This window comes from Prinia subflava (genome assembly GCF_021018805.1).
Source record: "Prinia subflava isolate CZ2003 ecotype Zambia chromosome W unlocalized genomic scaffold, Cam_Psub_1.2 scaffold_39_NEW, whole genome shotgun sequence".
Lineage (NCBI taxonomy): Eukaryota > Metazoa > Chordata > Aves > Passeriformes > Cisticolidae > Prinia > Prinia subflava.
This window is the reverse complement of record NW_026960613.1, coordinates 1,247,227-1,263,809: the sequence shown is the minus strand read 5'-3', so window position 1 is coordinate 1,263,809 and position 16,583 is coordinate 1,247,227. Positions and strand designations below refer to the sequence as shown.

The window sequence follows — 16,583 nt, the reverse complement described above, 5'->3', positions numbered from 1 at the left end:
CACATTGGTCAAGCAGGACCTGCCATTCCTAAACCCATGTTGGCTAGGCCTAATCACCTGATTTTTCTGCATATGCTGTGTGATGGCACTCCAGCTGATCTGTTGGTCAGGCTGACAGGCCTGTAGTTCATTGGATCCTCTTGTAGATTGGCATCACATTGGCCAACCTCCGGTCATCTGGGACCTCCATGGTTCACCAGGACTGACGATAAATAATGGAGGGCAGCTTAGGAAGCTAGTCCACCAGCTTCTTCAGTACCCTCAGGCGAATCCCATCAGGCCCCATAGACTTGTGAGTGTTTAAGTGGCTCAGGAGGTCACTAACTGCTTCCTTCTGGATTGCAGGAGATCTATTCTGCTTCCTGCTCCTATCTACCAGCTCAGGGGGCTGGGTACCCCTGTTAAGGACTGAGGCAAAGAGGGTATTAAGTACCTCAGCCTTTTCCTCATCCTTGGGGACAGTGTCCATCCCATCCTTCCCCCCACATGGAATAAAGAATGGAGATTTTCCTTGACCCTCCTTTTGTTGTTAATGCATTTGTAAAAATATTTTTATTGTCTTTTATGACAGTAGCCAGATTGAATTCCAGCTGGGCTTTTGCCTTTTTAATTCCCTCTCTGCATGACCTAACAACATCCTTGTATGCTTCCTGAGTTGCCTGCCCCTTCTTCCGAAGGTCATAAACTCACTTTTTTTTTGTTCCCTGAGCTCCTGTGAAAGCTCCCTTTTCAACCAGGCCAGTTTTCTTCCCTGATAGCTTGTCTTTAGGCACACAGAGACAGCCTGCTCTTTCACCTTTGCCATTTCCATCTTAAGGTATGTCCAGCCTTCCTGGACCCCTTTGTTACTAAGGACACACTTAAACATGCATGCATGTGCATATACACTCTGCAATGAAAGGCCCTATTTCTAGTCTTCCTTTAAAAGACAGGATAAGCTCTCAAGACATAGCATGTGATATGTCACATGTAAACTGAATACCTATGCAACATCAAGCTGTTTCCTATAATAATAGGTATCAGGTTAAGACTGGATAAATTGCTGTATTTTTTAGGATGATGCTCTGACAAAGGATTCTGGAAGATGTTAAGCATGAAACTAAAGCGATTCTTATTCAGTAGTTAATAAAGCTGGAGTTTTATTTCCTCAGCTTCTAGAAAAATTCAATTTTAGTTATTCTGTATAGTGTTTAACTTTCATTAATGTCCTTGGACTTTGTATTTCATGCTTCAAATAAATTGCTATCTGAGACTGGCTTCAAATATGCCTGTCATTATCTAGCAAACAATGCCTTTAATCTCTAAACACATTTGGATTTGAACATCTATTTTTCATTGGACACCTGTACTCAAATTTATATAGATGTAGATATTTATTTTTCATTCTGTTGGTAGAAAAACAGAATTGCTGAATAATGTAACAGTTGCTTATATAATCTATATTTCCTATATTTTTAAACAAAGATTAATTCATATGTACCAGAGATTAATTCATAGATGTCAGAGACAGATGTCACAACTACTAAAAAAAAGGGCTGATAGTCTTGGTTTCTAATTTTTCTCTTTATCTTAAAGATGGTTCCATGGGAAGATCTCTAAACAAGAAGCTTACAATTTGCTGATGACAGGTACTTTTATTTCAGATGGAAATACAGTGGTAGGGGAATGAGACAAATTAATCCTTTGAGAGTGCAGGAAAACCTGGGTTTTTTTCTGTATGAACATATGAGCATCAGATCTGTGGTTGCTACTACAGTGGAAAAAACCTCATGGCTGAGCACTGAGGGGTTTTTTTATGTTCTCAAGTAAAGTTAGTTTCAGAATTCTGATTGAAATAGCTAATTTAAAAAAATTGTAATATACATAAATATATCTTGGGCTTCATTAAAATGCTGAGGAGAAAATGCTGTTCACAGAATCACAGAATATTCTGAGTTGGAAGGGTTCCACAAGGATCATTCAGTCCAGCTCCTGGCCCTGCACAGAACCATCCCCCAAGAATCACCATGTGCCTGCGACTGTTGTCCAAACACTTCTTGAACTCTGGAAGGCTTGGTGCTGTTATATACTTATGGGAAAATGTATTAAACTTTAGTCTCCTCATAGAGGAAATAATTTTTAAAATGAAAACATCAAGATTTCAGACTCATACTGTCAAATAACATATCTTAAATATGAAAAGAAAAATCTTTAGTTTTTTTGAAAATATTGTCAAAACTCATATGCACGCCATATGCTCTTGTAAAGAGGTGACAGAAGTTTAGGATAGGTTGTCACCTACAGCCAAATGATTTGGCATTAACTTTGGCAGTTTAGTACTACTTCATCCTTTTTGGGGGAACAATGGGGATCACTGTTGGAACTTAGACTTTAAGTGTGCAATTCTTGCTAATTTGTACAGAAAGAGCTTTGATAAGAGATCATACGTGACACTAAGTAACAGTTAATAATGCTGAATTATATCTTTTCAGTTGGTCAGGTGTGCAGTTTTCTTGTGAGGCCTTCAGATAATACACCTGGTGATTACTCACTTTATTTTCGGACCAGTGAAAATATTCAGCGTTTTAAAATATGTCCAACATCAAGCAATCAGTTTATGATGGGAGGCAGATATTATAATAGGTAAGTTTTAATAGTTGTGTGTATTTTACAGTTCTGTAAGGAACTTGTATAATATAATGCTGATAACTTACTGATATGGTCATAAAGTTTCAGTGTTTCTTAAGGATATACTATGAGTTTTAACTAACTTGCTTAGTAATTAGTTGTAACTAAGTACATTCTAAAAGCCTTCAAAAGCTTTAGAGTAACTTGTTTCTTTTGAAGTATTTTTCTCCTTCTGTAAATTCTTTTCTTTACCCTATACATTGGATTATGACATGTAATTAGGAGAATGCTGTGTTGTCTTGGAAACTACTATTTATAATAGGGAGTTTTGTGTATATGAAAGGGGAAATTTAAAATGTTAGTTTTATTGGAGATATTCAGTAGGGATTTTAAAGTATAAACAATAGAAATGGGTATTTACAACAAAGGGAAAAATTGCCTTTATTGTTGAAAAAAGTCATTAAATTAATCACCTTAAAATATCTGAATATATTGCTCAGAAGTACAGATAGTGAAAACTCACCTTTCTCTCTTAAATTAAGCTATTGCCTGTCACACGATCAGAAATTTGCTGGACTTGTTCACCTAGAACCAGGGCATTCTTCATCCCAATAGAGAATTTCTCTCAATTCCAGCTTGGCTTCTGAGTGGGTAGACATCCAGCAACTGGTGTGTCCGAGAAAATGTTGAGGTCTTCTAACTAAGAAGTTCAGTGGACTTCTTCATATGATTTCAAATGGACAGTGGTTTGAGACTAAGCAATTGGAACCTTATTAACCTATATATATCCCACACGCAGACTGCTTGAGTATCTTCTACATTAATCAGTCTGGCCTCCAGGCATCCTCATTGAAAATCAAGCTAGCTTCAGTGTCAGCCTTTGAAGGTAAATCCTCTTTTGCCCATTCTCTAGTTACATTCTCTCGTATTAGGAGAATGATAGACTTCAAACCCCCTAGATGATGTCAAACTAATTAACAAATTAGTGGAAGTCATATTAGTCTCAAATGGTTTTGCAGTATTTGAGAGTATAGCTCCAGAAACTTACTGCAATAAGTTATTACTTCCCACTGCTAGATTCACTAGTGAAGATTCTTTCCTTGACACTGGATGGAAAAGAAGATGAAAAGATTAAGCATCGCTAAGTTATGATAATATGCTTTTAGAGGGCTTTTTGAATATTTTGGTACCTAGGTTGCAAAGATCTTCCTCAGTGTGAGAGAACTACTTGGCTTTGAAAGGCTTCTAGTTTTAGTTGAATGTTTTGGAGAATTACTGATATACTCTTAGGCTCAAATACGGTCCAATTCATATTTACTGACAGTTGATAGACTTCTTGGAAGTTCAGACATGCAGGATAATGATGCAGAATGGAGGTGGTAACTGCCCCAAATTATTTACCATAAGATATACTGCAGAGGGCAATAAATGAGAAGCAGAAAAAAAAGGAATAGCTTTCTGTGGGCTTCTTAATTCTTGTACCGGTTTATTTGTTATGGACTCTGGAAGAAGGAAGTCTAAATATGTGAAGACTAAGGTGGATTGTTGTATGAAACAGTCAGAATTTGCTGAAAAGCATCAAACGGCATTAAATTCAGAACAGAAATATAGGAAGTATGAGTTTATGCAAGATAATGAAATGATTTATAAGCATTTCTTGGGGCAGAGAGAACATCTGTGTTTATTCTTTATCAAAAAATGTAGAGTTTGTCTTCAAGGTCAAAAACTAGAGGTTGAAGGTGTGCTGCTTCCTTAAATGCATGTGTTAAACTGTTTTCATTGATCTTTTTTATAAGCTATTTCTTTAAATGCTCTGAAGGTATCTGCTTTAAATTTGATCTAGTATTAGACTGGAACTTTAAAAAAATCATCCTTGGTAGTAGTGTTGTTTCTCTTGAATATTCTCTTGCTGCTTTAGTGATGTTAAGTGGGATTAAAAAATGGATAAAATAAAGCAAATCTTCTTTTGAAGAGTATTGATTACAATTATAGTCACAAAAATTGTAGATCAAAGTTTTCCATACAAAAGTAACAGCCTGAAGAATAGTTAAGAAACCAAGTCAAAAGTTGACTGTTGTTTTATTTTCCAGGTAATGTAAATATCTGGACATGGGACTGGAAACAATATAGGCAATGCTATGTATCAGACTATATTCCAAAAGCCAGCCAACGTTATTTTGGGTAATCATGGCAAAAAATTCCTGGGTACATCTTGGGAATCTAGTGTTCTGTGAGGCATAGTGTCCTGGTTTAGGGCAAATTCAGGAGGAAACCTCTGAATGGGGTCCCTCTGGAAAAGCAAACTCAAACAGCCCCTCCCTCAATGGGTGCAGGAAAGAATTTCCTTTAGAAAAGTGGAAAAACTTATTTATTTAACAAAGTGCCCACAAGCATAAAGAATGAATAATATGAAACAATAAAACCTCTTGCCGCTCTGAAGAGACTGGAGGTGGCAAAATTGAGAAAAGTCCTTGCCATGGGTGTAGCTCAGCTCGCTCAGTCTCTTAACAGTTCTTCCGGCACTGGAAATGCCATCCTGGCCCCTGGTGGGCTGCAGATGTGAGCTCCCTGTGCCCTTCTGAGTTTTTCAGTCCAGAGCAGGTTTAAACAGTCCCAACAAAAAGAAACAGTCCAGGGAGCTTCTCTGCCTCAGCTAGCTAAAAACTGACTGTAGCAAAGGAGATCTCAGTCCCGCTGCCTGTTCGCGCTTCAGATGAACACAGTCTGGAGAAGAATGTGGAGGAGGGAGTGCTGTTTCTCAAAACAAACTCGGTGCTTCTTCTCTCTGCTTCGTTCTCAGATCCAGTCTTCAAGAAACAGAACACAATATCCAGCACAAACAGAGCAGACAATTGGGGATACAAGCATCATAAAGTCACCCTAGGACATTCCACCCCTTATCCCCATATTGTCAGCTTACTACCAAAACTAATATAAATTCTAACTCTACAAACACATATATTATACATGCATAAATATACAGTAAACAGCTGTATACAGACAATGGCAGTGACATTCAGCAAACAATAATATTTACACATGGTTCTCACCAAATAATCAGATCTCTCTGAGGTACACATTGTGTTGTTCCATCTTCCTGTGTTATCCACCATGTGCAACCTGATCCCTGAGAAAAGACAATCCCACGGATGGGTTTGTCTGTACTTGAGGTAGAATTGATCCAAACAGTCTTCCCTAACAAACCTCTGACATGCACCACTGGGACTTTGTCTCCTGTATGCAGGGGCTCAGACTGGGCAGGGCCTGCTCTGTTGGTGGAGCCTCAGGTGTTCATTAACCAGGTGGCCTGTGCTAGATCCTGCTCCCAGTTTTTGAAAGTCCCCCCACCCATTGCCTTCAAGGTGGTTTTAAGCAGGCCATTGCACCGTTCAACTTTCCCAGCCACTGGTGCATGATAAGGAATATGGTACACCCACTCAACGCCATGTTCTCTGGCCCAGGTGTTGATAAGGCTAGTCCCATTGTTGGACTCAGTTCTCTCAGGGGTGCCATGTCTCCACAGGACTTGCTTCTCAAGGCCCAGGATGGTGTTCCAGGCAGTAGCGTGAGGCACAGGGTAGGTTTCCAACCATCCAGTGGTGGCTTCCACCATGGTCAGCACATAGCGCTTGCCTTGGCGGGTTTGGGGAAGGGTGATGTAGTCAATCTGCTAGGCTTCCCCATACTTATATTTGGGCCATCATCAACCATACCATAGGGGCTTCACCTGCTTGGCCTGCTTGATTGCAGCACGTCTCACAGTCACAGATAACCTGAGAAATACTGTCCATGGTTAGATCCACCTCTCGGTCTTGTGCCCATTTATATGTGGCATGTCTACCCTGATGACCTGAGGCATCATGGGCCCATCGAGCTACGAACAACTCTCCCTTGTGTTGCCAATCTCAGTATACCTTTAACACCTCTATCTTTGCAGCCTGATCTACCTGCTCATTGTTTTGGTGCTCCTCATTAGCCCGACTCTTGGGGACATGAGCATCTACATGGCGGACTTTTACAGGTAGCTTCTCTACCCGAGTGGCAATCTCTTTCCACTCATCAGCAGCCCAGATTGGTTTTCCCCCACGCTGCCAGTTGGCCTTTTTCCACCTTTTCAGCCAACCCCACAGAGCATTGGCTACCATCCATGAATCAGTGTAGAGGTAAAGCTTTGGCCGCTTCTCTCTCTCAGCAATGACCAGGGTCAACTGAATAGCCTTGAGTTCTGCAAGTTGACTCGATCCACCTTCTCCTTCAGTGGCTTGTACAACCTGTCGTGTGGGGCTCCATACGGCTGCTTTCCACTTCCAGTTCATCCCTACGATGCAACAGGAACCGTCAGTGAAAAGAGCGTAGTGTATTTGTTCTGCTAGCAGCTGATTATACGGTGGAGCTTCTTCAGCATGTGCCACTTGTTCTTGTTCCTCTTCATCAGTGAGACCAAAGTTTTCACTTTCTGCCCAGTTGGTAATTATCTCCAAAATCCCAGGGTGATTTGGGTTTCCAATATGTGTAATTAGGGCAGTCCATTTGCTCCATGTGGTGTCGGTGGTGTGATGGGTGGAGGGAATCTTTCCTTTGAACATCCACCCCAGCACCGGTAGTTGGAGTGCCAGGAGGAGTTGTGTTTCCGTGCCAGTCACCTCCGAGGTGGCTTGAACTCCTTCCTAGGCAGCCAAGATTTCCTTCTCTGTGGGAGTGTAGTTGGCTTCGGACCCTCTGTAACTTCGGCTCCAGAATCCCAGTGATTTACCCCGAGTCTCACCAGGCACCTTCTGCCAAAGGCTCCAGGACAGACTATGGTTCCCGGCTGCAGAGTAGAGCACGTTCTTCACCTCTGGTCCTGTCCTGACTGGGCCAAGGGCTACTGGATGAGTGATCTCCTGCTTGATCTGGGCAAAGGCTTGTTGCTGTTCAGGGCCCCAGTGGAAATCATTCTTCTTGTGGGTAACCAGGTAGAGAGGGCTCACAATCTGGCTGTACTCAGGAATGTGCATTCTCCAAAAGCCTATGGCACCTAGGAAAGCTTGCGTTTCCTTCTTGCTGGTCGGTGGAGACACTGTTGTGGTCTTATTGATGACCTCAGTTTGAATCTGACACCGTCCATCTTGCCACTTTACTCCCAGGAACTGGATCTCCTTGGCAGGTCCCTTGACTTTGTTCTTCTTGATGGCGAAACCGGCTTCCAGGATGTCATGGGTTAGCACTGGCCAGATGTTAATGCACCCATGAGTGTATGTTTTCCCTAATGAGCTACTGTGAGATGTGGTCAAGAACAGAGCAGAGCAGGCCTAAAACTTGAAAGCAGAGAACAAAACTTTTATTACATTACATAAGAACAGAAATAGAAAGGAAAACTCTAAACACACACACAAAAACAGAAATGAAAACTTCTTAGAACATTTCTTCCCTAATTTCTACCTCTTACACCTTACTTTTTATAGACTAAAACCTTGAGTTTTAAATCAAACAATCACTACTCAAAAAAACCTAATTTTCAATTCAGCAAGGGAGAGAGGAGTTTCTCTCGCACTACAGGCTGCTCTTCAGAAAACACAGGTCTACCATTTATGTGTTTCTATGTCACCCATGGCACTGCCTAGAGAAGTCTGCCACCCTCCTTTCTATGTCTAGTGCTCCCACTACTGTCTATGGGCTAAAGCTGCATATAGGGCTCTTTTAAGGATGCTTGCATGCTGAGCTCTCTTCATTTTTCTCCTGAGGCTGAGGGTTCTAAGAGCAAGTCTTCCCTGAGGGCTGAGGGCGCCACCACACCTTCTCTCTCTCTTCTCTGTTCACTCTACTCTTAAAGTGCCAGTCACTGTAGCAAAAGCAGAGGCAGCTGCATCTACTTAAATGCAGTTTATGTTCAAAAGAGACTTGAGTTCGGTTTATGGCTAACATTATGTAAGAAAAGTCTAGCTTAGTAGCCACTCCTCTTCAATCTTTGCTCATCTAAAGTTCTTTTCATCTTTTAACTTTATTATCTCGGTCCCAGGCTGTTTCTCTTTCTGTTCTGAAACTACTAGCCATGAGAATCAATGTCTGGGAAAAAGTTTCCTTCTGCCAGGAAAGGGTTAACAGTTCTTAGCTCCCGGCAAGGTTGCAGGCTCAGGCACTCCCAAGCTCAGCAACTCCTACACACAGCTAGGCACCTTCTCCTGGAGAGGGAGGGGGAGGGAGGGGGGGGAAGACAGAAGGCACTTCCACAGTTTTCTACCCCTCTCTCTTAGATAAGGCTAGCTCAGCTCTAGTCTTGTCCACTTTCTTTCCCCCCCGAGGCCCTAGCTTCCTTCAGCTCGGCCGCGTAGCTCTCTTTAGCTCAGCCACGTAGTTCCCCTCCCTCACTTAGCCTAAAGCTGAGCAGGGGAGGAGACAAAGATGTTTCTCTGCTGAAACCGGAACTCAAAAAGAGGCAGACCCTCTGAGAGTCTTTGCTTTTAACCCCTTGTGTTCTCAAGGATTCCTGGCTTATCTCCGTACATCTCACTCTCAAGGCGAGGGATGTTCACTGTCAGCTGGGGATCTCACCTCCTTGGCACCAGAGATAACTCACTGCCAGACATCTGTCCAGCCTGGGTTATCTCACCAATTCATGCGAGAAGGGGGAGAATGTCCAGAGCTATGCATCAGCTGATGGACAGAGTAAATAAGCTTTCTGTGGTAGAGGGGGGGACATCCTGCCACAAGCTGTCTTCAAGAACTCATACAGTGGCTTTACTAACAATGCATAAGTGCTGATCCACAGGCAACACCATCCAACCATCTCAAGAAATATATGCAACTCTTACAGTCTGTGGCTGTGGGAGTTGGCTAATTGCTTCTTTCCCTTCCTGTCCTAGCCTCCTTTGTCCTTGGAAAATTTGAAATCCCAAGTAGATTACTGTGGTCTGGACTATTTGTGCTTTGTCTTTGGATACTGTATATCCACTTACTCCCAGAAAATTAAACAATGCCACAGTATGATCCCAACATTGCTGTTTAGTTTCAGTGGCTATCAGAATGTCATTGACATACTGTAACAAGACTCCAAGAGGGTTCTGATTTTTTCATTTCTCCATTTTTTTTGCAGATTGATTTCTGAACATGGTGGGGCTGTTTTTTAACCACTGCGGTAGAACCATCCAAGTCAGTTGGTTTCTTCTCCCTGTATTTGGATTTTCCCATTCAAAAGCAAAAAGCTCTTGACTTTCAGTATTCAGAGATACAGAAAAAGGCATCTTTCAAATTTAATACCATAAATAATTTTAATTTTTCACTCAAGGTTGTCAGCAAGGTATAAGATTTGCTACTACTGGGTGTATATCTTCTACTATCTCATTTATGGCACTAAGGTCCTGTACAAGCCAGTAATCCTTTCCATTTCCCTTCTTAAATGGCAAAATAGGAATATTAAATTTGAATTCACATTCCTTCAATAGGCCATTTTTTATAAATTTTTCCACAAGGGGTAGTAACCCCTTACAACTTTCAATTTTCAAACAGCATTGCTTTTGCCTTACTGGTCCTGCTCCAGGTTTCAATTTAATTCTCACAGGATCTACTCTTTTGGATTGGCTGGGCACCTCTCCATGCCTGGGTACCTCTCCAGCCCAGACTATTAGAATCACTGCATCCTCAAGTGATACTGGCAGATGGATCACATACAATTTCGGAGACTATAGTACAAAAATAGAGGCTTCCTTATAATGAGGGTCTTGAATAATAACCTGTATTTTTCAATTTTTAAATTTGATTTCAGCATTTAATTTTTTCAGTAAATCTCTCCCAAGGAGAGGCTTTGGCAAATTGGGTAGATACAAAAACTGGTGAGTCATCCATTGCTTTTCTAATTTGAAATCAATGGTTTTGAAAAATGTCCCAGTTTCAGGATTTCCTGTTGCATCAATGATTCTTATAGAATAATTACTAAAGTTTCCTTTTACTGTATTTAGCACAGAGTAGCTAGCTCCTTTATCTACTAAAAATTCTACCTCCTTATTTACTTCCTCATTCCCCAGCTTAGCTGTAACCAGAGGTTCTGGTGGATATGAATCCTCCAGTCCTCCTCAGTCATCATCAGTGATGACAACGAGAGGAGGGCTTTTATGTTTCAACTGCAGACAATCCTTTTTCCAATGCCCGTTTTTCTTACAGTGTGTACATTGATTAATACCAAGTCTCCCACGGGGACTTTTAGGTAAGTTGTCCACAAGCTAACCCTCTTCTTTTCCCTGGGGTCACCATTCCTTTGAAAATGCCTTCTATAATTGCAACTTTTAAAATCTTTTTTTGTTTTTTCGAGTATTTGAAGGTAGGTGCTAGCCATTGACTTCCAATTATTAAGGTCTGTTACTTGAAAATGGCACTTGTACTGTGATTGGACTGTCTGCACCTACAGCCTGATGGAGAGGAGCTACTATCACATCTCTGTGTTTAGCTCTAGTTTTCCCCGCAATTGGACTAAAATCCTCTGCTCCTTGAGACATTTTCCCTATCCTCTTGATCCTCTCCTCTAGTCATGCTAAATCTGCCTCTTTACACACCACTTCCCTCATAATATCAGTCTTGGCAGCCTGATTATCTGTTCCCCCATCCAGCCTGCAATTAGGACTGATCATCAGATCTAAATCGTCTTCCTTATTAGAGAGATGTTTAGAACAAACTCATTCTATGCTGCACATAGAGTAATGTTTTAACTGTTTTCCTTGATTCTCCTTTTGAAGAGCTAGGACTAAAGGGTCTGAGGAAGCTGTATTCAAGCCACAATCTTTCTGCCATTCTGGATGATTCTGCTAAGTGTAAAACATATTAACATACCTAACCTCATCCCATCTCTGTTCATCTTAAAAACAATATTAAGTGGAACAATGTATTCAAGGTTCCATTTTGTGGCCACTTTTCTCCAGAGTCTAGTTTGTACAATGGCCACCACTGATTACAATACTTAATCAAATTCTCCCTGGTCACTATTCCCCATAGGGGCCTGCCAGTCATTCTTCAGTGTCGCAAAATGCAACCAAGTGGGGATTTTTTTCAGAATGCCTCCTTTAAGTATTCCACTACCCATTTGCAAATAGTAGACCCAAAATGTTGTAATACAAATACAAGACAATTATCAATCGATAAAACCAAGTCAAATACCGAATTCCAGAATACCAAATAATCCACCTACTGTGCTGGAAGATTCACACGTCTTATATGGGCAGGATTCCCAAAAGAATGCCTTATTATTGAATGGGATCTTACTTGTGTCCCAGACTTGTCCAAAGGTCTGTGGTCTTCTCCAAGAAAGTCTGGGTGCCAGTTTGAAGATCCAAAGACCCCTCAGATCCATGGGAGATCAGGCAGAGTGTCCCATATAGAGTTGCCAAAAAATTATACTGAAATCAGCCAGATAAAAACTTTCTACCACAGTTCTGAGTTTTAGAAAGTAGGCATTCTTTATTGCAGCATGCTGATCACTCAGAGGATCCTTCCTCTAATCAAGTGAACTGAGCATTGGGTAAACAGAATTTTTATCATACACACTGATTACATATTCATTAGCTATCCCCACTTCCTTGGCTTTTTTTTATACAGTCATACCCCTTATCAGAAGTCCTTATATGCTTCTTCAGTAGTCTTCAACATCTGGTGTCCTTTTTCAGGTGGCTGTTCCTTGAGCCCTGCTTTTGAATAAGCAAGATATTGTTGTTTTGCATAACTTCTGCTTTATCAGCCTTGCAGAGCTGAGCTGGCATCCTGCTTGCATTTTGCATGACTTTTGTTTGCTTAAGTTACATCCTTTATCTATTTCTCCAAGGCTGTGCTGTCCTGTTCTACTGTCCTTATCGGAGTAAAATGCTGTTCTGTTCTAATGTCCTTATCATCAGCTGTTGGAATAACTCTTAATTCACCCAATAAGTATTAAAAGACTGATACTACTCATTATGATTAGATACTTTTAAAATTATCCAAGTAGCTAGGATCTGGGCAGCCTAATAAACTATGCTAAACATTTTACAATTACTAATGTAACTGTAGTGTAGTATTGAGACTTATATTTATTTCTCCATATCAAACCAAGTTTAACCATTTGTTTTTTTAAATTCATGCTTATTTATACCTTCCTTGATGTATTTTGTGTAAGTAGGATTTTGTTGCTGTCAGATGCTGAAAAATTTTATAAATACTTTTTTCCTGTCACCTTGATTCTTTTTGTAGTCTGTTCCATCTCATGCTTTGTATTTTATGTTAGATAACTTGGATGACTTGCAAATTCATTCTCAAGTGTATTTGATTATATGTAGTATCTTTCTGTTTGTAATGTTTGGTTTGTTCAGTCATTTGGACTGCTTCAGTGGTAAAACAATAGATAATGATCATCTGAGTTGAGTTTGTGTGGGGGAGAAGAGGGCTAAAGAAATTGTATAAAACTACTTTATTACTGATTGCCCTCATGTTGGCAATAGCTGTTCAACATGCAAAATACAGTGAGTGATTCTTTTATGCAGTGTAGTAAAGCTTAAATTTTCATGGTGAAAATGGCATATGCATGTTGCATATCAATAAAAATTTAAATTTATTTGGGTTTTAGTAATATTGAGAAATTCAAGTCATTACAACCTTGAAAAAATAACTAATCTTCCTGTGAACATTTTTAGCTTAATGCGTATACACTAGTTCATAGCTTTAGAAGAATGAAATCGAGGAAAAGCAAATAGATTTCTTTCTACTGTTTTAGTTACATGTATTTTATAATTGTTTTTATGATCATTTTTATAGTATCCTATATTTTTCCTTTCTATAAATTTTTATCCAATTGTAACAGGACAAAGAGCTATTATGTGTACTTTTTTGATTACATTTGCACACACAGCTAGCAGTCTATATGAAATGAGAAAACACATAACGTATATTTTTGTTCTCTTCTGAATTACCTCTATCTTCAGGTTAATATTTCATAGATGAATGTTTTGTCTGTGTTGATGTTAACTTCTCTTTATTACAATGTAACTTTCAATAACTGCAAAAATAAGAGCAATGCAAAGATATATTGAATTTTAGATTGTGTCTGTCACTACTTGTTTCCTGATCTTTCAAAACAGAATTTAAACCTGACTTTGGTAATTAGAATGTAAGCTTACCCCTAGAGACATGTTACTGACTGGGTATTTAATTTAACATTATGGTTCAGTGATTTGAAGTACTATCTGCATAATCCATGTTACAAAACTTTTTTTATTTCCCATTCCTGTCTTCCTAGAAAGAACTTGATTTCCACAGTTTGAAATATCTTTCATTCCCCTTCCCTAGTTACTCTGGGACTTTGAAAATTATTACCAAAAAAATAGCAATTTTCAGCCTCATTGGAGAGCTGAGAAATGCATGTTACTTGAATGTGGAGAAGGTAGTGTACTCATCTGGCATTGTGGTGGGTTGACCATGTCTGGTTGCCATGTGCCCACCAAGACCCCTTCTTGCCCCCCAGCCCCCTCAGTGGGACTGGGAGAAAAACAAGGAGAAAAACTTGTGGGTCAAGAAAAAGACAGTTTAACAAAAAAAGGTAAAGGCTGCACAGGGAAGCAAAAGAAAAAAAAGATTTTTTTTCTCCTTCCCATGAGCAAGTGATGTTCAGATACTTGCTGAGAAGTAGGGCCTCAGTATGCATAGTGGTTGCTTTGGAAGACAAATGCCTTAATAATGAATGCCCTCCCCCCCTTCTCTTAGCTTTTATTGCTGAGCACGTCATACAGTATGGGATATCCCTTTGGTCAGGTTGGGTCAGTTCTCCTCGTTATGTCCCCTCCCAAGCTCTTGCCCACCCCCAGCGTACTGGCTTTTGAGGAATGGGGTTGGAGAGACAGCCTTGATGCTGTGGGAGCACTGCTCAGCAGTAACCAAAATTGGTTGTTTATCAACCCTTTTTAGCTAAAAATATGGAGCAAAACACTGTGAGGACTTCTGTGGGAAAAGAACTCCATCCCAGACATACTCAATACATCCATTTTCAACAACTGATAGAAAATATTCTGTGAAGTTTAGAATAAATACAGTTCTGTGAATTTTCTTGACTTTAATGTATTAGTAGATTGTCATTGCTGCAAATGAGATTATGATGTTTAACACTTGATTTTTATTATAAATTTGTGAGGAAATGTGTGATTGCATGTCTCTCAGAGGAAAAACTAATTGATTTAACATTTTAAATATTATTTTTCTTATTTGAACAGTATTGCAGAGATCATTGAACATTATAGAAAAGAACAGATTGTTGAAGGATATTACCTTAAAGATCCTGTTCCAATGCAGGTAAAACTTCATCTCTGAGTGCTTGTTATTGAAGGTATTGACTTAATACTCAAATATTTATAATATAGGAACTGAATTACTGCAGAGGTATCCATTGTAGTTAAACAGCATCATCTCCTGAATTTTTGTTTTGAGTTTGTGTGTTTCTTTTATTTTATTTTCATATGCATTTGTTTATCTATTGGCTTGTAGTAAACAGAAGTTATGATAAGCTTTGTCTGTGCTATGGGGTGTAAATGCTCCATCTTGTGCCCCTAACTCTGGTCCCTGAACTAGGCTGCTCTCTATTCTTCTGTGTCTAGTATCTTTCTTCCCTCAGAGAAGATCTGTATGAACAGAAAAGCTTCAGAGATGATCAAGGGACTGGGATTACAGGATGTGTTCAAGAACATTGTTGCCCTGTAGCATAAATTCATCCTAAGAGACCACTGATAATAAACAAACTATATTGTCTAGTTTTTCATAAAGTTATAACTGGTTCAAAAGTATATTTTTTTCCTTTCTCCCTATCTATTCTTCAACTTTCATGTTTTGATGGTTAGAAATTTGGTTTTAATTTCTAACCTAAATAGTTACCCCTTTGTTAGATCTATTATATTCATTCAAGGGCATTTCTTGTATCATTCTTTAGTCAGCTCACTAAGATGAGCATACCAGAATCTGGTTTTTGTCTCTTCATAAGATTCTTGTAGTTGCCCTACTACTACCGATTCCAGTATGAGTTTGTGTTTCTTGAATGTAATGGACCAGAACAGCTGAGAATACAATGTCATTAGTAATTCCTTTTTTCTGTGAGAGTGTTTACTAGATTGCAGGTTATCTGTGTCATATCCTAGAACGTTATCTGTGTCATTACTGTACCCACATTGTATTATATAGTTTACTATTGGTAAGTATCAACAAAAGCAAATTTTATCTTGTATTATTAGACTTATACCTTATTAGTCTGTTTGTTGGGGTTTTTTTTTACTGATTGGCTTGTCATCAATGCTTCCCAGTTTTCTGCTACTATTAACTCATGCTCTTTAATGTGTTTGAGACAAATGTGAGGAAACTGGAATTCAGAGACTGATCCTTGAAAAGCTTCACCCAATAACTTTCCTTGTTCTCCATCATTCTTTTTAGATTATGACGGTCATCTTCCTTTTGGCACTTTGTCTATCCAGTTATGGTTCCTGTATAAATAACTTTCTCTGTGTTGACTAATTTTCCACGTGAGACTGCATCAAATTATTTTAAGTTATTAAGATATATTTGTGACTTTCCTTTGTTAAAAAAAGATATTGGTGGTGTAATTACCACATACTGTCATGCTATTTGTGAAGGAAAAAAAAATCAAGTCTTGCATGCTTCAATCTAATAGACTTTCTGCTTCTAATTTTGAAATTTACTTTAAAACATTTTTCACTAGATGTGTTGTTTTGTATGTTATTTCTTTCATAGATATATTATGGAGATTTTATTGAGTTAGTAAAAACTTGGATATTGCTTCTATTGTCAGCCCTGTAATTCCTATTACTGAAATGTTTTTCATCTTGCCTTTGTCATGTTGTTTAAAACCATGATTCTTATGGAACAGAAGAGAGAAAAGTCAAGTATTTTGTATGGAGCTAGTGCATATCACTTCATCTTTATACTGTTCTCACTGCTTGATAGTCTTGCTTTTCATGTTTTCTTATGGCTAAAGAACTTTTGCTGATCAG

The 16,583-nt window shown here is 39.3% G+C and overlaps 1 protein-coding gene across 5 annotated transcripts in view; it reads left to right on the top strand.

Moving 5' to 3' along the window:
- The window catches only part of LOC134565208 (ras GTPase-activating protein 1-like), a 146,897-nt gene that overhangs the window by 52,749 nt on the left and 77,565 nt on the right, over positions 1–16,583 (top strand). For all 5 annotated transcript variants that reach the window (XR_010083810.1, XR_010083811.1, XM_063424695.1 and 2 more), the window contains exons 7-9: positions 1,576–1,628; positions 2,472–2,622; positions 14,802–14,880. Coding sequence is in view for 3 of the 5 variants with exons in the window: in XM_063424695.1 (XP_063280765.1) it covers positions 1,576–1,628; positions 2,472–2,622; positions 14,802–14,880 (283 nt within the window). In the remaining 2 variants the exon portion in view is untranslated. The remainder of the gene's footprint in view (positions 1–1,575; positions 1,629–2,471; positions 2,623–14,801; positions 14,881–16,583) is intronic.